This window comes from Serinus canaria, chromosome 14, assembly GCF_022539315.1.
Source record: "Serinus canaria isolate serCan28SL12 chromosome 14, serCan2020, whole genome shotgun sequence".
Lineage (NCBI taxonomy): Eukaryota > Metazoa > Chordata > Aves > Passeriformes > Fringillidae > Serinus > Serinus canaria.
This window is the reverse complement of record NC_066328.1, coordinates 427,040-447,180: the sequence shown is the minus strand read 5'-3', so window position 1 is coordinate 447,180 and position 20,141 is coordinate 427,040. Positions and strand designations below refer to the sequence as shown.

The 20,141-nt window shown below is 50.5% G+C and overlaps 1 protein-coding gene across 5 annotated transcripts; it reads left to right on the top strand.

Annotated features, from left to right (window-relative positions):
* The first annotated feature begins 1,594 nt into the window (after positions 1-1,594).
* On the top strand, positions 1,595-19,983 carry AMDHD2 (amidohydrolase domain containing 2). Of its 5 annotated transcripts, none has more exons than XM_050979885.1 (15): positions 1,595-2,025; positions 2,618-2,754; positions 3,421-3,560; positions 3,908-3,962; positions 4,368-4,580; positions 5,613-5,701; positions 6,658-6,802; positions 7,054-7,161; positions 7,859-7,927; positions 8,371-8,472; positions 14,333-14,473; positions 14,662-15,335; positions 16,812-16,899; positions 17,010-17,156; positions 17,280-19,983. In XM_050979885.1, the coding sequence occupies exons 1-15, from the start codon at positions 1,943-1,945 to the stop codon at positions 17,465-17,467; spliced, it is 2,379 nt and encodes a 792-aa protein (XP_050835842.1). In that variant the 5' UTR covers positions 1,595-1,942; the 3' UTR covers positions 17,468-19,983. The 5 variants fall into 5 exon arrangements, with proteins under 5 accessions (XP_050835842.1, XP_050835841.1, XP_050835844.1 ...); XM_050979884.1 differs by having other exon boundaries at positions 16,809-16,899; XM_050979887.1 differs by lacking the exons at positions 14,333-14,473; positions 14,662-15,335; positions 16,812-16,899; positions 17,010-17,156; positions 17,280-19,983 and adding an exon at positions 8,853-9,926 and having other exon boundaries at positions 1,604-2,025.
* Positions 19,984-20,141: the final 158 nt, after the last annotated feature.

The window sequence follows — 20,141 nt, the reverse complement described above, 5'->3', positions numbered from 1 at the left end:
GACTGGATGATATACCTGCAGCCTCCAGGAGCAGATGCCCGTTGCTTGGCACAGGCTGTTGGCTTCTCCCAGCAGCACAGACAGGAGGTCTCAGCGCTCTAATCCAGGCTTGAGACTGGCAGCCTGAGGATCTGTGTGGCTGAAGGGTTCTGAGGTGAAGCTCTGTCACTGCTCCAGGTGGGCTCAAGGCAGGATGTTTATGGTGGGTGTTCCTATCTCTGCAGTCAGTATTTGCCTTTACCTCAGCATCTCTTCCACCGCCAGCTCAAGTTACTGTCACAGCTCTGTCAGCTTGTGTTTTGGCCACAGGCAGTTTGGGTACTATACATGCCTTCTGACATCCAAATTCCATTTAGCAGCCTGGATGGGCCCTTTCTTCTTCACAGAGAGATAAGCAGGGCTGAGAGCTGTTTTTAGAATTCATCTTCACAACTTCTAAGTTTGGGGTCTCCTCATCTCCACCTGTATGAAGCTAAAAATTATTCCCAGCAATACAGTGCTGGGTGTATCAGATGTGCATAATTTCATGAGGAAAATCTTATAGCTCATCCAGTTCCACCCCCTGCCATGGGCAGGAACACCTGCCACTATCCCAGGGTGCTCCAAGCCCCATCCTACCTGGCCTTGAACACTGCCAGGGATCCAGGGGCAGCCACAGCTGCTCTGGGCACTCTGTGCCAGGGCCTCAGCACTCTCACAGGGAACAATTACTTTCCAATATCCCATCTAACCATGTCCTCTGGGAGTGAGAAGCCATTCCCCTTGTCCTGCCCCTCCAGGCCCCTGTCTACAGTTCCTCCCCAGCTCTCCTGGACCCCCTTTAGGCCCTGGAAGGGGCTCCATGGAGCCTTCTGTTCTTCAGGTGAACTCCCCCAGTTCTCTCAGCCTGGCTCTAGAGCAGAGGGGTTCAGCTTTTGGAGTATCTCTGTGGCCTGAAACCATTCTTAGCCTCAAATTCCCAAAACAGTGCTGCACATTGTTTTTCCAGCATCATTCCCATCTCTTGCTTTCAGGCCCCTTTCCCAGCACCCTGCTGACAATAGGAGCAGCTTGTAGCATGGACAAGCACTGGCATCATGGAATGATAAGCATGGCTTAAAACCTAATAAAAATCCAATTCCAGGCCAGACAGGGATATTACATTCATACACAATTACATTCCCCATCACTTTTCTTTCTTAGGAGAGATTCATCAGCAGTGCCAGAGCCCACATCAGCTGGGTGGCTTCCCAGCTTGTCAGCTTCCCTTGTACACAGGGGCTAGTGGGCCCAGGGTGTCACAATGGGGATCTTGGGATGGAGGTGTCAGGATGGAGATCTCAAGATGGGTTCTCAGCGTGAGGTCTTAACAATGGAGTCTAGAATGGGGATCTCAGGATGGAGTCTCACGATGGATGGGGTGTCAGCATGGCTTCACAACGGGGGTCCCACGATGGTGTCTGACGCGTAGGGGTTCCGCCGCCGCCGACCTTCTCAAGATGGCAGCACCCTTCCCGTGATGGCGGCTCTCCGGCGCCGGTCACGTGCCGCAGGGCGGGTGGGGAATCCCGGCACGTGCCGAGCGAGCTAACGTGACCAGGAGTGGGCGGTGCTGCGGGGCAAGGCCGCGCCCAGGCCACGCCCCCCGGCCCTGGTGCCCCCGGGGTGGGACAGCGCCCTGGGCACGCCGCTCATCGGGAGCCGCGGCGGCGTCCGCCCGGCCGGGCTCGTGGGGCTTGCTCCTCACAGCGTCGGCTCAGAGCGCCGGGCAGGGGAGGGAGCTCACCCTCCGCCTGGCCCGGGGGCGGTGCTCCAGTGCCTCCGCCCCTCGCCGGCAGTCCAGTCCCGCTGCAGCCGCTCGCACCGGAGCCGTGGCCTGGCCTCGCTTCGCCACGCCCGGTTCCTTCCCCCTGCGCCGGCCGCCAGGGGGTTCGCGCTTCCCGCCGGCTCCCGCTGCCCCGTGATGCCGTCCAACAAATCCGTCTCGGACGCGCCCATCGTCCAGTTCACCAACTGCCGCATTCTGAGGGACCACCAGCTCCAGAGGTGAGGGTACCGGCGGTGCCACAGTGGCTGGGGGGTACCAGGGCTCTTGGGGGTACCGTGATGTCCGGCGGCACCAGGGCTGTCTGGGGGTATCGTGTTGTCCGTGGGTACCAATGCTGCCGCGGTACCAGGGCTGTGGGGGCTCCCAGATAGGCTGCCGACCTGACCTGACGCCTGCAGCACCGAGGGGCAGTCGCCAGTTCCCCCTGTGCAGCGGCTATTGGCCCTCCCCCTGCCGCGCTCTACCATCCCGTGTCCCCTCTGCCCGGTTTTGGAGGGAGATGGGGCGGGTGTGGTGTATGGTCCCTGTTGTTTTGCCTCTTCTGCCAGCCCCTTGGTGCTTTGGCCTTCATCACCACCACCTTTGAGGGCCAGCCCATGAAAATCCCACTCTTCAGAGTTTTGTAGAGCCAGAGCCAGACAGCTCCTTCGCTGTGTCCCAGCTGAAGGAGCAGCTGTGCTCTGACAGACATCAGAGCCCGTGGCTGGAGGTGCCGGTGGGATCTGCTTGGATCACTGTCATTGGGGCACAGCCACTGCTCCACGTGCTGCAGATGGCACCAGAGCTTGGTGTATGTGACTGTCCCTCTAGGGAGGACCTGTGGGTGCGAGAGGGGAAGATCCTCAACCCAGAAAAACTCTTCTTTGATGAAAAGGGCTCTGCTGATGTCCAGCTGGACTGCAAGGACAGCATCATCGCCCCAGGTTTCATCGATGTCCAGATCAATGGTACAGTGAAGCCACATGCACTCATGGTCTGGGGACATCCCGGGTTTGTCCATCCCTGACCCCCAGCCCTACTGTGGGTGTCCTGCCCATGGCCAGCTTTCAGCTGCTCAAGGGAGGTGTGAGTCACCCAACCAATAACAAAGAGCAATTTTGCCTATGGTAGCTGCTGTTGCGCATGTGATCCCCTTTGGCCAGGTGAGGGTTTTCTCTGAACTTATTTTTATCTATATTTTACCCTGCCCCTGCACTGGCAAGATCCCTGCCTTACCCTTTCCAGGATGTGGGAGGAGAGGGCAAGACTTCCCATAGGAACAATAACAATTTAACAGCAACAGCTCTCCTCAGAAGGAAAGAGGGGCTCATTCTATAGTAGCTAAAGTTGGAAGTCAGTTCTCTTTTCAGCTGGGAATTGTCACATTTTGCCCTGCATCAAAATAAAAAGGTTGTGCTTGGAAAACACTGGGGTGCTGTGGGGGCAGTGATGGTGAGATTTGTACTTGTGGAACTTTGGAATGTACAACAGAAGTGCTGGTGGAGCCCTCTGTGTCGGTGCCCTACAAATGGAACATCTCCCTCCAATCACACAAAGTCTTTCTTCAGTGTTTCTGGGTGGAGCACACCCACTGGGGAAGCAGCAGTTTCACCTCCGTTTTGTTTGTGGTGCAGGAGGCTTTGGAGTGGACTTCTCTCTGGCTACAGATGACTTCAAATCAGGTATTGACCTGGTCAGTCAGAAAATCCTCTCCCATGGAGTGACCTCTTTCTGTCCCACCCTGGTGACCTCACCTCCATCTGTGTACTACCAGGTAAGGGGCCTTCTCCTCTCCCATCTGCAGGGTGATCAGGGACTTAGGTTGGTATCAGGAGGTGGGTAGGCCAAGACTGGGATAGCTGCCAGGGCAGAAAAGCCATGGGCATGAGGAGCTGGACTCTACCTTGGGTTTCTTGCCCTCAGCCTTTAGAATGCTGAGACAGCCACGTGTCCAAAAGGAGCTCTGCACACCGAGGCTTGGAGACAGTTTTTCCTTTGTGGACTGTGATGGTCCCAAGTGGTCCAGTTACAAATCTCCCTGCAGACCTGACATTTGGGTCTGATTTGGCAGGCTGGGTGGCTGTGTCTATGTTGCCATGTCTGACAAACCCCTTTCTCTAGGTTCTCCCTCAGATCAGCGTAAGAAATGGTGGAGCCCACGGAGCAGGAATCCTGGGTAAGTGGATTTGTCCCTCTGTGGTGCTACTTTAGGTGCAATTATCTTGTTCATGGCTGAGGTGAAAGAAGTTACAGAACACAGATAGGGGCTGGAACTCTCAGTGGGAGGGATGCACAGGTGGGCACAGACCCACCTTAGTCTGTTCCTGGCTTTTACTGTGTTTTCTGTTGTTGTACACACTGCTCCAGCCCCTGTGGGGCCTCTGGAGCAAGGGCAGTGGGGTGGCTTGGCTTGGCCAGTGGCCAGCACTGCATCTTCACTGTGATGAGCTCACAGTTGCCTGAGACGTGTTTTGCTGCAGAAAAATGGCAAGAGTGTGACTGGAGCAGAGTAGACACAACAGGTTTCTTGGTCCTTGGCAGAGGGGGGAAGGGTCATGGTTCTTTGTTCCTGTTTGGACAGGAGCCCACCTGGAAGGGCCGTTCATCAGCAAGGAGAAAAAGGGTGCCCACCCAGAGCACTGCCTCCGCACCTTTGAGGCAGGTGCTTTCCAGGACCTGCTTGCTACCTATGGCTCCTTGGACTGTGTCCAGATAGTGACCCTGGCCCCTGAAATGAGGAGGAGCAGTGAGGTGATCCAGGAACTCACCAAGCGGGGTATCTGCGTCTCCCTGGGTAAGGGCTGGGGCACCCAGGGCTTAGGGGAGCTCTGTCCGCACCTCCCTTGGGGCTGTGGCATCTCTAACAGTGTCTCAGTGCAACTGGGCCGGGTGGAATTCTGGATGGAGACAAGAGACCTGTTACAAATGGGGACCTCGCTTGATGCTGTCAGTCTGTCATGGCAAGGGCCAAAATTTGTATCAACTTAGGAGCCTCTGCAGTAAACACAGGGTGCTGTTCTAACACAGGGAAGAATAGCAGTCTTAGTCGGAGGTTTGATGATGTGGAAGGTTCAAACTCTGAAGTTCCAGAGCTTTAGACCTTATGTGACAGGCGAAATCATTTTCCAAAGGTTACTGTTGGTTTGGTAACTCTGTTTTTCAACCAGAAGTACTGTAGGAACCTCTCCCTCCAACATCTGGCTGGCCTCTGACTAAAAACTGGCTGCATTTTTCTTTTCCTTTGCTTTACAAACTCTTCTTTGTCTCAGATCATTGAAGAAGTGTTTTTTTTTTTTTAAAGGGAGGAAGTTCTTCAGGGTGAAATTAAACCTCAGGTGAGAAGGGCATTCATACAGCAGATTATCTCTTATCCCAAAGCCACATAAAGAACACTAGAAAGGCAAGGTTAGCCCACAGAGCTGCTGTCCTGTTGGGGAAACAGCTGGATAGTTTGATTCCCATATGTTTTCCTGACAAAGTTCCCACTGTTGTGAGGGTGTCCTCTGATAATTCTCTAAAAAACATTTAAGTATCTGAGGCCAGCAGAAAGGTGTATCATTGGACCTCAAACTCAGCCTGAAGACAATGTGCTGTGAGCAAGGCACCATTGTGACAGCTGTGATGTGAATACTGAAGGAGTTTGGGTGAAGCACCCACCCCCAGAGTCCCCGTGGGTCATGGCCAGACACACCTGTGTTGAGGCTGCATCTGAGACCTCAGGCCAGGGTGGGCATTAGAGCATAGTCCAGTGATGGAGTGGCTTTGCTCCTGTACGGAAATCAGTGGAAGGATGGGCAGAGGAATCAGGGTTGGTCTGTGTTCCCAGGTCACTCAGTGGCTAATCTGTCCCAGGCTGAGGAGGCTGTGCAGCACGGAGCAACCTTCATCACTCACCTCTTCAATGCCATGCTGCCGGTGAGTCCCCAGAGGCACCTGCCCTGCTCCAGGGCTGCTTTTGGGCTTTCTCTCCTACTTCCCATAGGTCTGTGTTCTCCCCAGCTGGTTTTGTACCATGCTTTGCAATGAGGTTTTGGCACTGAACCTCTGGCTTCACATTCCTACTGCTGGATCTCAAAGAGAGTCAAGGATGTAGCAGACTCTTGAAGTTCATCACTGAGAAGGACTAGGTAGTGTTGGTGGGTGAGAGCTGGACATGCCCTTGCTGTGTGCACCCAGACCCCGTCCTGTGAGCGGCAGGGAAGGGGGGGGATTCTGCCCCACTCAGTGAGACCCCACCTGCAGAGTTGCCTCCAGCCCTGGGGCCAACATCAGAAGGACCTGGAGCTGCTGGAGTGAGTATAGAGGAGGCCACAGAGATGCTCCAAGACCTGGAGCCCTTCTGCTCTGAAGCCAGGCTGGGAGAGCTGGGGGTGCTCAGCTGGAGAAGACTCCAGAGAGATCTCACAGCCCCTTCCAAGGCCTAAAGGGGCTCCAGGAGAGCTGGAGAGGGACTTTAGTCAAAGGCCTGAAGTGGCAGGACAAGGAAGAATGTTTTCCCACTGCCAGAGGGCAGGGTTAGATGGAATATCGGGAAGAAATGCTTGGCTGTGAGGGTACTGAGACCCTGGCATCCAGAGGAGCTGTGGCTGTCCTGTCCCTGGAAGCATTTAAGGTCAGGTTGGATAGGGCTTGGAGCACCCTGGAATAATGGAAAGTGACACTGCCCATGGCAGGGGTTGTAACAAGATAAGCTTTATGGTCCCTTCCAACTCAAACCAACCTGTGATTCTGTGATTCAAGGCAATGCCCACGTTTGCCTGGTAAAGCTGCCAGGCATTGTGTGATAGAGATGGCCGCTGCATCCCTGAAGTGAAGTCTCAGCCAGTGTGTCCTGGTCCTCCACAGCTTCTCCCCTCTCTCCCCTCGAGCAGTTCCACCACCGTGACCCTGGCATTGTAGGGCTGCTGACAAGTGACAAGATTCCTGCTGGGCGGAGGGTCTTCTATGGCATGATTTCTGATGGCATCCACACCAACCCCGCTGCCCTGCGGATCGCCCACCGAGCCCACCCCAAAGGTGAGCCATGGCAGTCCCCACAGTGTTACCGGCCACTCCGGGCACTGTACCATCTCCCAGAAGACATTTGTGCTGCCCTTGCTGTCTGGAAGATCACAGCCACATGTGCTGATCCCTCAATCCTATCACTTTGGTGTGATGTGGCTGGAGACATCTGGCTCCTCTCTGGGAGGGTCAACAGGGCACAGTGCTTGGAGCTGCAGTAACATCAGCAGCAGTGTTGACAAGGCCCCTTTCCTCGTGTTCTGCAGGGCTGGTGCTGGTGACAGATGCAATTGCTGGCATGGGGCTGGCACCGGGTCGGCACACACTGGGTCAGCAGGTTGTGGAGATCGATGGCCTGAACACGTACATCGCAGGTAAGTGCTGTCCCTCTTGCTGAAGAGCTGGGGACAGTGCTGCCACTGGCACCATTCCTGAGGAGCTGAGCACACCTTGTTGTTGTCCCTGTCGGTGTGCGGCAGCATTTGTGCACCCTCTTGGGTTTTGATGCCTGGTGGATCTGCAGTGACTTGGCCTTGGGGATAATGAAACTCCTGGTAAAGAGGAGAAGTGTGCTTCCCTCGTTGAGGAATCTAGCCAGTTATAGCTGTCTGCAACACCTTTGAAAGCTTCACTGCCCAGTGTCAAGGGTGCTAGATGTTCAGGGCATCAGTAAGGACAGAGAAGTCTTAAGAGATATTTATTGTCCCTTTTCTTCATTATAACACTACCACTTCCTGCTAGCTAAATTCATTAAGTTTCAAATTCCCAAGCAGATGAAGACTGGGAAGGTATTTCAGTGAAGGAGCATTCCTTTCTCCATTCCCTTCCTCTGGCAGCAGATGCCTGTGTTGTGAGCTGGTTTCACCCAGTCCAGCTGGTCTGATATTGGAGCTGGGGATAACACCCATGTACCTCTTTCTGTGCTCCAGCACGGAAGTGGCTGCAGGCTCTTCAGTTTGCTCCTCCTGCCACACAGAACTTCTGCACTTCTGGTCCCATTTTACTTCCCTAGTGCCCTCCTTCTTGCTGTGAGCTATGGGCGCTGCTCAGTGCCATCCTGTTTCTTCCCAGGCACAAAGACCCTGAGCGGCAGCGTGGCGACCATGGACACTTGTGTGCGACACTTCCAAGAAGCCACTGGTAAGAGAGCCTTGTCCACAAGTTGCTGCTCCCTATGTTGACACGGGAGGAGGTCTTGCTTTTGCCAGATGTGTCCATTCCACCAGGAATGTTCCCTTTCACCTGAGACATGGCAAGGGCTGGGATTAGTGCCCTCAGATGAGCCCCTTTTTGAGGGGGAAGTTGCATTTTAACCCATAGAACTAATGAGAGGTGAACTCTCCTGCTTCTTCCTCACAAAAGTTAATGGTTTTCTCTTCTCCATACCCTAGGTATTCAGTTTTCCTATGCCTGCTCTCTCATGTAGGGATATTTCCCTTCCCAGCTCCAGCTGGCTGTGCTGAGGGTGTTCCCGCTTGGGTCCGTCAACTGCCTGGTTGGGTGTTGCCTTGTCCAGGGGGATTTGGACTGCTCTGGCAATGGGGCTCTGGCTGCCCTAACATCTCCCCAATTCTCTGTCCAAGGGTGCTCGGTAGAGACCGCGTTGGAGGCGGCGTCTCTGCATCCCGCTCAGCTCCTGGGGATTGAACATAAAAAGGGGACACTGAATTATGACTCCGATGCAGGTACTGGTGTGGGCACAGCACATACTGGCATGGAGATAATAGTGTCAGGGCTGACAAGTGCTGGAGCAAAGCAGGGCTGCTTTGTAAGCCTATGCTCATCCCCTGTTTTGGTGGGAACTGAGGGAGACTTGCTCCACCTGGGATATGCTCTGGGCTTTTGCTCCAGTGGTTTTTCCGTTGGATGCTGGTGGTGTTTGGGAAACCCTTTGGAGTGCCCCCCGCATCTCAGGTGAGCAGAAAGCAGAGCTGCCATTGCCAGGATTGCACTGCAGTGCCATCCTGCGTGGGGAGAAGCCCTTCCCCAGTGATCTCAGTTCTCCCCAGCCAACTTCAGCAGCTCCATTCTGACAGCTGCTTTCTTTCTCTCTTGTCCAACACAGATTTCCTAATGCTGAATGACAGCCTGTATGTTCAAGCCACGTACATTGCCGGCGAGGAAGTCTGGCGACAGGATGTGTTGGGCATGTGACACTGGGCTGTCCCAGGGCCCTCCAAGGCTCACTGGCACTGTGGTTAGCAGCTCTGGCAACAACCTCACTTGTCTCTTCTGATTTTTTTTTTTTTCCCAATTCCTTCCTGCAACTCTCTCAAAGGAGCCTCATACCAAAGAGCTGCATTTTCCAGCTTCCAGTTACAGCCATGCCTGCTACGAATTTGTTGGTGCTCAGTTGGTGGTATGGGGAAAGAAGGCAGCTCTGTGCTGGCAAGGAATGTCAGTCCTGGAGTGACCTTCAGGACTGCACAGCTGTCCTGCCCCCAGACAGGTGCTCCTGTCACCATCTGACAGAAGTGAGGAGTGGTCCCAGCCTTTGCACAATTTATACAGCACACACTAACCTGCTCTGTACCTGAGGCAGACTCAAGCCATTCCAATTCTTCTGCCTGCTATTTGCTTCGCTCCCAGGCAGCCATGACTTGTTAGACATCAGCTTCCACCAGCTCAGCTCACAGCTCTTCCCGTGACAAGGTTTCTGTTGTGTAAGCAGAAGCTGAGGATCACATTCACTCCTGACAGCCCTTCCGTCGTGTGTCCTCAGAGCAAGGCTGTCACAGCTCGCTTACTCAGTGTCCTTGTGGGGCTGAATCCTCAGGGCAGAGATCAAACACAGGAATACCAAGGCATTGCTGGTCCTTTGTGCCTTTTCCCTGCATGGGCATTGAGTCCACAGAGCTGGAGATACGAACAGCGTCCTACCACAAAAACAATGTTCCTTTCACTCCTTGCTCTGTCTGGATGGGTTCTGCAGGCTCTGTGCCAGCCATACCAAGAAGAGCCTGTACATTGCCTGATGGGTTTGTGCATTCCTCAGGCTATGGATGGGAAACTTTGCTTTAGGGGATGCATCCAGACTGGTGGTGACAGTCTCACAAGCCTTCAGTCCAGCTCAGGCACTGAAGGAGAGGAAAACTGCGGTGGGACTCTGGCCTTTCAAAATAGATACCATAGCTCATTATTTTGTGCTCATTATCTTCTCCAATACTTGACTGTCAGATTTTTTCCTGATGTTGGGATACTTGTATACGAAGGTTGAGGCTGATTTTCACACTACTTAACCACTCAGAATAAGCCTTGAGATAAAGTCTCAAGACAACCTTGGGTAAGGCTCAAACCACTGAGGTGGTTTTTGTACTGAGGAGAGGGCTCAGACAACGGCCAAGTCTCATTGAGGGTGGAGATTGTAAGGCAGACAGAAGTTTGGTTAGGATTGGCAGAATTGTACTGATTTTTCCAGTACTATTTTATAATCTTTAGCAGCAACATTTGGAAGTGCTTCCCCAGCACTTTAGAGCCCTTCTGTCAGCCTTGGAGAATTTCTAACATCAACTGCCAATCTCAAGAAAAATTATAACCTCCATGGTTTGAAGCATTTGAGAGACACCCCACCCTGTGCAGTGACACACTGTGCTGCTGCAGTACTGACCTCACAGGGATCTTCTGGCTGTTGTTGGAAGTAATCCAATAGGGAAAAATGCCTATGAAATAAGGTGTCTAACTTTTTATTTACAAAATTAAGTAATCAAAAGGAAATCTAAAACAGAAATGGGATTAGACAGTACCAGTAGGTGTGTATTAACCTTTTTTGCCCGCGCTGGTGCTTGCTGCCATGGCTCTGTCAGGCTGGCACGTGAGGGGCCAGGCCTGCTGTGGGCGCTCCTGTGGGTTTTGGCCCAGGGAAGGCGGCACCGCCGGATACCCGCGGCCCGCTCCGTAGGCACGCGTGTGTCCGGCACAGTGTGGGGCTCGGGAGCAGGAGGGAGGAGCAGGGGTCACAAACGCGCGGCCGAGGTGGGCGCTGGGGCCTGCGGCTCGGGGGCCCGGCGCTCTCGGGAGGAACCGCAGCGCGGGGAGCGGCCGGAGCGGTGAGCGCGGCGCACCCACCCTGAGCCCGCGGCCGGGGCCGGGGAGAGGCCCCGCGGACGATCCGGGGGGCTCTGAGAGGCCCCGAGCGGGCCCCGAGCTCCAGCTGGTGGTGCCGGCCTGGGCGGGGCTGCTCACGGAGCCCACGCGAGGCCCGTGACCGGAGGTGGGCGGTGTGGTGGGGCCGCTTCCTCCGGCGGCGGCGCGGGGAGCCCGGCATTGAGCAGGTAAGGCCCGGCCGCGCCGAGCCCCTCTCACCGCCCCGGGCCCGGGCCCAGCTCCCGCAGGTTCTCCTTAAAGGCTTTCCCAGCTCTGGTGCCTTTCCAAGTCCTGCTCATCTCCTTATCCTGAACATTCTTTTCGTTCCCAGTGTTTTAGTGTGCCTTGTCCCCAGGCGGGCTGCAAACCTTAACTTCCACCTCCTTATCAAGAGGCTGCCAGCGTAGAAGTACAGCACATGGGGCCTCAAGGGCTTGTGTTTAGGCTAAAGATAAATTCTTTGTGTTACCGGAGCTGTGCTAAAGGGAAATTTCCTGCTGTGGAGACATTATGTCATTGCCTAAGCTTCAGGAAAAAATGAGAAGTCTCCCGTTTTAGGCTTTTAAAAATGGACAGGTAGAGAAAAAGACGAAAAAACCATAAATCTGTGGGAAGTCCTGGCTTGCCGGGAGTGGTAAGGTTTCCTGCTAGTACGAGCTGTAATTTTTGTAATGCACAGGGCTCATTTGGTGCTCTCCACACAGAACACGTGTCCCTGTGCTGTGTTGATTTATGGCATGAATGAACTATTACACAGCACACCTCCAATGTAAAGCCGGGTCTGATTTCCCGTGAGAGGGGAGGAGGCCTCAGAAAGCTCAGTTTTGGAATCAGTTTTGGAGGTGAGAGATTTGTGCTTCTAATCATTCTGCCTTCCCCACACAATGTCCAAGGCTCCCCAAGGTGTGTTCCAGGAGGAGCTGGTGTGGTGCATTTCACAAGTGGAGGCAGAGCTCCATCTCACTCCACACCCCAACTAGGTATGTTCCTCTTTAGCATCCCACCCCCCCCCCATATTCTGGCCTTGGGTGTGATTTAGCAGATATGGCTGTTTTTCTGTTTCTTCTCTCCTTTATATTACCTGTTCTTGTGTTACTTGGGATTTGTTCTAAACACAGGACAACACTGGGCTTTAAGGACTTTGTTTCTGCAAGCAGTTCTTTCCTTCTTTTAGTGTCTGTTCTCCCTGTTTTCTTTATTCTTTGTCATGTTCTTTTTTTCCCTGTATAATGACTTGTTTGGTTCTGCTACAGCTCTGCCTTTGTTTTTCATCTTAAGGAAATATTGTGCCAGCATGTCTGGTCCTCAAACACCAGTAGGTTTATTTTTGTGAAGCCTGTTCCAGGGAAAAATTACATGGAAGATAAAAATCTGTAAGGTCATAGTTTGATCTCGTTAGTCCAATTTGTAGAGCTGCAGACACTTGTCCTGTTGCTGATCAGTACCTAACCTTGGCAGAGGACTGTGAACCCTATGTGAGATGCTCAGGTGAGTGTTTGGTGATCCACATGAGGATGGAGCAGTGACTGATAGATGCCTACACCTTGTGCTTGAGCATCAGGCTCCAAGAAGAATTAAGACTTTTGGGAGAGGGTTGTGATTGTTCATCCTGGAGAAGACAAGGCTCTGGGGAGACTTCAGAGCCCCTTCCAGTGCCTAAAGGGGCTCCAGGAGAGCTGGAGAGGGACTTGGGACAAGGAATGGAGGGACAGGACAAAAGGAAATGGCTTCTCACTCCTGGAGATAATGCTTAGATCAGATACAGGAAGGAAGGAATTCTTCCCTGTGAGGGTGGGTAGGCCCTGGCACAGGGTGCCCAGAGAAGCTGTGGCTGCCCCTGGATTGCTGGAAGTGTCCAAGGCCAGGTTGGACAGGTCTTGGAACAACCTGGGACAGTGGGAGGTGTCCCTGCCCATGACAGGAGTGGATGAGCTTAAAAGTTTCTGCCCAAGCTATTCTGTGATCAGACCATTTTGTTAGAATTTAGTCCTGTGCTGGTCCCCAGTGCCCAGCAGGAAGGAGGGCAGCTCCTGGAGGGGAAGCAGGAGCTGAGCACAGGAAAGAGGCAGCAGAAGCAGTGCCGTGGCCAGAAAAGAACCCTTTTGCACAGTGCTTGAGCCAGAAGAGCTGAGCAGTGCTGCTGATGGTACCCAGGCTCTGCCTGGAGTCCCAGTTGCTGGAGAAGTCTGGTGAGGAGGCAGATCCAACATCTAGCCAGGAATTCAGAGTGTGGATCAATGAGTTGTTTGGCTGTAGCACTGTATGCATGAGGTACTCAGCTTAGAGTAACTCCCAAGTGAGGGAGGGAAGCAACTCCCTGGAGCTTTCTCTAGCTCTTCTTTTTAACTCGCCTAGATTGCAGCTAGCCAAACCCCTTGAAATAAGAGTTTGTGGAGTCAGGACCCTGACACCCAGATGCTGTGAAGGTACATCTCACTTCTGTCCCACCACAGGGGTGCATCAGGCCCAGCATCATTGACTGAAACAGGGAGGGATTGTCCTGCCCTGCCCTGCCCTGGGGCAGCCTCACCTCCAGCTCCAGTGCTGGGGGCACTTTGGGGCAGCACAATATCAGAAGGGTCTGTGACTGTTAGAGAGTCTCCAAGGAGAGGGATATGAGGATGGGGAAGGGTCTCAAGGGGGAGCCATAGGAGGAGCAGCTGAGGCACTTGGCCTGTTCAGCTGGAGGAGAGGAGATGGAGCACAGAGCTCACTGGGGCTGCAGCTCCTCCTGAGGAGGATTAGAGGGGCAGCTCTGATCTCTGCTCTGTGACCAGGGACAGAGACCCTGAGGGAATGGCCGGAGCTGTGTTAGGGGGTGATTATTAGGCTGGATGTTAGGGAGAGGTTCTTTCCTGAGAGGATGGTCGGGCACTGCAGCTGGGAGAGGTGGGATGTTTCTATTCCACAGTACTACTCTCAGGTTGTTCTGTGGCCTAAAATAAGTGGAACAAACACTACAAGACTATATTTAGTGTTTCCAAATTGAGGTCTTGAGGACCACTGTCACAGAACAACTCTGTTTTTTAGAGAATTTGTTCTAACACCAAAGCTTTGGATTCTTGTTGTGTTCAGGCTGGTTTGTAAGTAAGAGCAAGAGTCCTGCTTTTCAGGATATATTTTGATGTTTTCCAGAGAAGAGACTGAGTTAGGTTCTGGGATTTGTCTTCACTTGAGGGAAAGATTGCTAAGCCCTCTGTAGCTTCTGTGCCATTAGCAGTGCACTTACTGCAGTGTAAGAGTCTGACTGTAAGTAATAAGCAGTTAAGATTCCCCCACTCCCCCCCACTTAGAAACATCTCACAGTATTTGAGCTTCTGGAAGCACTTGGAGTTCCCTTTTAATTGAATGCTAGTTATGTATTAGTTAGAGGTGGTGTGAACACAGAGCACATTAAGAGAAGGGGATTTTAAGGCCCACCATAAACTGCTTCTTGTCTCTCTTGGTGTTTTCTGAGTGCAGCAGAAGAGACCCAAAACATTTTCAAAGTCCTGCACTCCCCTGAGACTCCTCTCGCAGATAAGCAACAAGTGATGAGCAATGAGTTTGGGAATTGTGATTGTCATCTCAAGATGAATGAGGGTCAGAAGAGCATGGAGAAAGGTGAGCTTGGGCTGTCTCTCGGGGGATGGTGAGTTTTGGTTCTTTTCTGTAGATTCCTAGGTTGCAGCATTAATTAAGTCACTTCTCTGGGCAGTGCCTTAGAGTGGAAGCTGCAGTGGTGCCCGCATGGTAGGAAACTGGTTCATTGAGAGCACCAGTATTGAAACAATATTCTTTGTCTTTTCTAGGCATGATCCCTGATGTTGTGGACGTACAGCCAAGCAAAGGGCAGGCTGCAGATTGTGTGAACCCAACCCCTGAGGCAAAGCCAGAGTTGTTCACGTCATCTGGCAGCAGCTTCCAATTTGATTTTACGCTTTCCAAGACCTACCCAGAAGCTGACGCTGGTGACAGTGGTGCTAAGCAGGTACAAAACAATGCCAGAGCCACCAGGCAGGAGAACTGGAATGGTCCCTTGAGGTTTGCTGCCTCTGGACAAGAACCCAAGTTTGCTTTCAACTTTGCCATCCCAGATGAAGACTGTCCTCATCTTCAGTTACTTCCAGCGAGCCAGCATAAAGGGGACACAGCAGATTCTTCACTGCCTGCTCAATCAGCAACTCTACCACAGGCTGCAGCCTTGCAGAAGCCTGAAGTGACTCAAATGACAGGGAATGCACCCAAAGAAGATAGAAACCATGTCACATCAAAGATCCCCCAGAGAGAGACAATGCCTGCAGATGCGGCAGTGACAGAGAAATCAACAGGTGGTGGAGCTGCCCAGAAGAAGAAAAAGAAGAAACAAAAAGCATCTGTTAGTAAAAACAAAACAGAAGAAACTGAGACCAGCAAGAAGGCAAAGGCAGAAGCTAACAACTGTCAAAATACAGATACTTCCCATCAGGATGAGAAGACCTCTCAGGTAATGAAACACTGATGGGATCTCATTATTTATAAACCCTTGAGCTAAAGAGACACTTTATCTCTTTGCACAGATGAACAATTAGCATACTGCCCTGAGATGGAAGCTGAAAGACTACATTTGCTGCTTACATGTTCCAGCAGCTGTTTGCTTTCTCTTCTACATGGCTGAGGAGCCTGACCAGAGCAAAGGAAGTTAATGTTCCTTCAGATTTGTGCTGAAAGATTTCATGCTTAGGTTTGTGACAGCTAATACTGGGGAGCTGGATGCCATGTTTTTTTTAAGAAAATAAAAATAGGAAATGGAGGTAACTGTCTTCAGTTGGTGCCAAGCTGGTGCCTGTGGGTGCTGAGCCAGGCCCTGTAGCTCTGATGTGTGTGTTGCAGGATGAATTGCTTTCGTAGTACGAGGAGGAAAAACCAAGGCACAGAACTGCCACCTGGTTTAGCCAAGGACCTGTGGTAGAGCTCAAGGGTGCTTCTGAGAAGGTTCCTCTGTAGGGCATGGCCCAGAAATCAACTGAAATTGCAAGTTACATGTAAACACAACATTAAGGCACACTCTGAGGTCTCTGTTCTGCTAAGGTCAAGGTCTTAATTTTATTTTACTTTCCAGCACTGGTGTAGGTTTTACTAACAAGCAGTGCCAGCTGATCCATACTGTAACACAAGATTGCACAAAACCTTCATTTTCTTGATATTTTACAAGGAAATTGCACTGAGTGTTCACCTGCCTCTGGAACATTTCATCCAAAAGTCTGCTTCACCTGCAGTCCTACTAATAAACACTGCTGAGCAACAGAGACATAGGAAGAGTTGAAGGTCAGGAAAAGCTCTTGCAGTCCTTTGGAAGCACACTGTTGTAGGTAAAAGGAGACAGTGTGAGGGCATTTGTATTTACATGTACATAAAAGTTAAGAATTGCTTCAGTCCCATGGTGAGCCCTTTTTCCCTTTTCCACTACTGAGTTAGCTGGCTGGCTTTGCTCAATGCACTTGGCTTCCTTCATCTTCATGGGCTTCATCTTCCTTGTCCCTCATGCATTTCTGGTTGAGCAAGCTCAGAGGAGCTGAGAAGAAAGACTCAACTCTGATTTTGTCCGTTGTTTGTTTTTTTGATTTTGTGCAGGTTTGAGGATAGGGGCTTTTTGTTGTTAATGTCTATTTCTCCCATCTGTGAGTTTCTTTGAAAGCTGAACAGCTTTCCAGAAAATAGCACCTTCTGAATGGCAGCCACACATTAAATCCATCTAATAGAGACAGTGAGTTGCAACTAAACATTTGCACAGTGCTTTTAGTTTATCTGATGAAAAACACTAGAGGGAAAATGTCATGAAGTCTATTAAGTGATCACCAGAACGTAATATTTGGAATAGTCCTGACTTTATGGAGTTCCCTTTCATCCTGTGTAGCAACTGCTGCTGTAATTTTTGGGTGATTTACTTCCTCTTGCTCACTGTGTCTCATGTTGGTAGCAGTCAGATGAGCAGCTGTGGAAAGAGGTGGACTGGTGTGTGAGCCAGCTGGAACTCGGCTTGAAGACACAGAAACCCACTCCAAAGCAGGGTTAGTATTGAAGTAAAGAAGAGCTCTCTCCTGGGGGCAGCATTGGCAGAAATGCAGGGGCAGAGCCAGCAGGGAGCCTTAACCTGTGTGTTGTTTCTCCTTTGCTGCAGCTGAGGAGGCTCTCAGGGCAATCAGGACGCTGCGCAGTGACAAGGCTCCACTGGTGAAGAAGCGTCAGCTCATGAGATCCATGTTTGGAGACTACAGGAAGAAGATGCAGGACGAGCTGTGCAGAGAGCTGAAGCATATGGAAACAGGTAGGAGAACTTTGCATGGTGAGGAGGAGAAGAAACGGGTTCAATCCTGCCCTATGCTTTACAGGCTGGGGCCTCACTATAAGAGATGACTGAACGTCTCTTACTTTTCCTCCCCTCTTTAAGCTGCACAGTCTGCCAGGATCGTGGAGTTGAAGGGAAGCATCCTCAAGAAGAATGGCCAGTTCATCCGGAAGTGCTTGGGAGCTTGCAGGAAAAGCCAAGGTTCAGCAGAATCAGAGGCACACAAGACACTTAACACAGGCTTATTCAGTTTCACAACTCCCCAAGAATTTCACTTTAATTTCTTCTAGAAAAGTCACTTTGACTAAAACTGTGTCAGATCTGCAAACTGAAGAATGGTGGAAAGGTGCTGTGCAGTAGGAAATGTCATGTGTGAATCTCTGGATCTTCTTCCAGCGTGCCTTATCTAGAAGTTTAAACCAGATCTGTCTACTATGCATATGACCCCAAAATTCAGCCTACATAAGTGTGCTCACACTGGAGAGAGGCACCATTGAAAGGGTCAGCAGTGTGGAAGGATCTGCTTTCTTTCCTGTAGAATTGACATTAACTGTAGAATCTGTCTTCAATACCATGAGAATGGTATAGAAGACACATCCATTGCTTTTAAATAGAGCAGAGCCTTTCTAGCAACTGAGGTGGCAATGCGTACAACAGGGAATGTTGTGGAATCAAGATCTAGAGCAGTGGGTAGCTGGGTACTTCCACTCCCCGAGTCTGTGTGAATGCAGCTTCTGGCATCCAGCAAATACCAGCAGTGTGTCATCCCTGACATGGAGGAGCACGAGCTCAGGGTCTTTGGGGAGAAGTGAGTGAGACCTGTTTTTGCTCATTCATCTCTTTCACTGACAGGTACAGACCTAGAATAAAACTGCACATCATGATTTAATCCAGCCTAGAGATGTAAGGACAGCTGTTTTCAGGAAAACAGGGAAAATTTTTGTTGCTGAAGCCAGGTTCTGGACAGCTAGGAAGGATGTACAGTCAACTCTTAAATAAAGTTTACTTTATTAGTAGCTCAGTTACAACCACTAGTGCCTCAGAGGGAAAATTAGCTGCATACCAGCCTTGGGTGGTGGTAAAATAAACTGTCACAGCCCAAAGACTCTCTTCCATTTGATTTGTATTAAATTTTGGCTTTTTGAATGTGTGTCTCCAGTCAATACTGCTTGAGTCACTGAAGCCATCTCTTAAGTTCATGCAGAAGATCTTCCCACCGAGCATATAAAATGCTGAAGGAAGAGAAGTGCTGTGAAAGGCTACATGGTATCAGGTGTCCCTAGGGAGCAGTGCTTTCCTGCCTTTTATAGTCCAGTCAGCCTGTGTGAAAAGTGGGAAATGTGAGTGTAGCCAGATTCCAGGGAATGCTGAGAGCAGCTGAGTGATGGTGAAAGACATTGGCTGTGAAACACTAAAAACCTGATTGTGGCTCTAAAAAATTAATTTTATTACTATGCTCTGATGGCAGGCAGTTGCATCTGCAATACTTTTTTATTTCTTTTAAATTTTAAATATTTTAAAAGAATATTTTAAAGAATTCCTGTCTGGGCATAATAAGAAACTGAACCTGGGTAACATATATGATGAAGAGGAACATGTAGAAATGAATTTGTCTTTTGGAAGTCAGTAGATGAAAACTGTAAATCGAGGTAGGCACACTTTATTTGCCAAGGAGCACAGCTGTTACTTTGAATGTATAGAACAATCTTAGACAGTATTTTTTTTTTATTTCCAGGATTTTACATTCAACATACAAAACTGTGTCCCTGTCATGCTTTTCATGTTTTCATGCTGTTTACTGAGATTCAAGAGCATCATCTACATGACCTTGGAGCTACAGCTGTTTGCTTCCCTGGCTGATTATGCAGGAGATGTCTGGGAAATAGTTATTTTTTTTCCTTGTCATGTGTCAGGTAAAGCTACAGCTGCAGAAGGATGCAGAAGTATTCTGGAAAGCATTCTTACATGATTACCTCATGTTCATGCTGTTCATCAGGCAATCACAATTAAACTAAAGATACCAGTGAGGTGGACATTTGGTGTAACTCGATCCATCAGTTATCTTCAAAGGGGTCAGAGAAAACTCCATTCTAATATGAGAAGAACTCCTGTGGTTTTCCAGAGGTCTGAATAGTGCTGACCTGTAAAACCAGTTTGTTTCCTTTTTCTGTTCCTCCATTACTGGAGGACTTAGGAAGGCAGAGGTTCATCAGTGTGATACATCATGTTCCTGCGTGTCCTGTCGGCTTGGTTCCAAGAGTCAGCCATGGAATCTTGGAATCTTTTATAGTCAAGGTGGTGCCTCCTGAGTTTTTGATAGATGTGCCCAAGTCACTTCATTAGTGATTGTATCTTGAAGAGGTGTCTGAAACTACAGCAGTTTGTACTTCACTTTTAAGCTTTGCTGTATTATATTTGTTTGAAAGGAAGCAAGCAATGATATTAGAAGTTAGGAAATTCCATGGCTGCTCCATCCATCCTTTCCCCTTTTAGAGGGGCCCCGGTGCAGTGTTACTGATGTTTTTTAAATGCTGTGTTTTCCCCTTTTAGCATTTCTTTCTTTAGGATTTTAGTGCTATTTAGGGTTTCGGTGATGTCTCTTACTACAGCAATGTCAGGTTTGGATCAGGGCTTTGCTCTACTAGTAACTGTAATACCTGTGGTTGGAGGTGTGGTCAATGCCCCAAGGCATTAAGGATGTATAGCAGTGAGGGAGAAGGGAGATATTCTGATCTACCTGGACATCTCTGACCCACTGTTCTTGCTTTAAGGAATGCATCTCAGTTTTGATAAAAAGTTGAGCTCAGTTCTGATCTGCCTGTTTCTGCATCCTCTCCTCAACTTTGTGCCTGCCTCCACTCACTAGGGTGACTGGACTGGGAATACTGTATCTCTTTGCTGACTGGCCACCTAAATGTAGAGCAGCAGTGCCAGGCCCAGGCTTGTAGGCAGCAAACCGTTTAC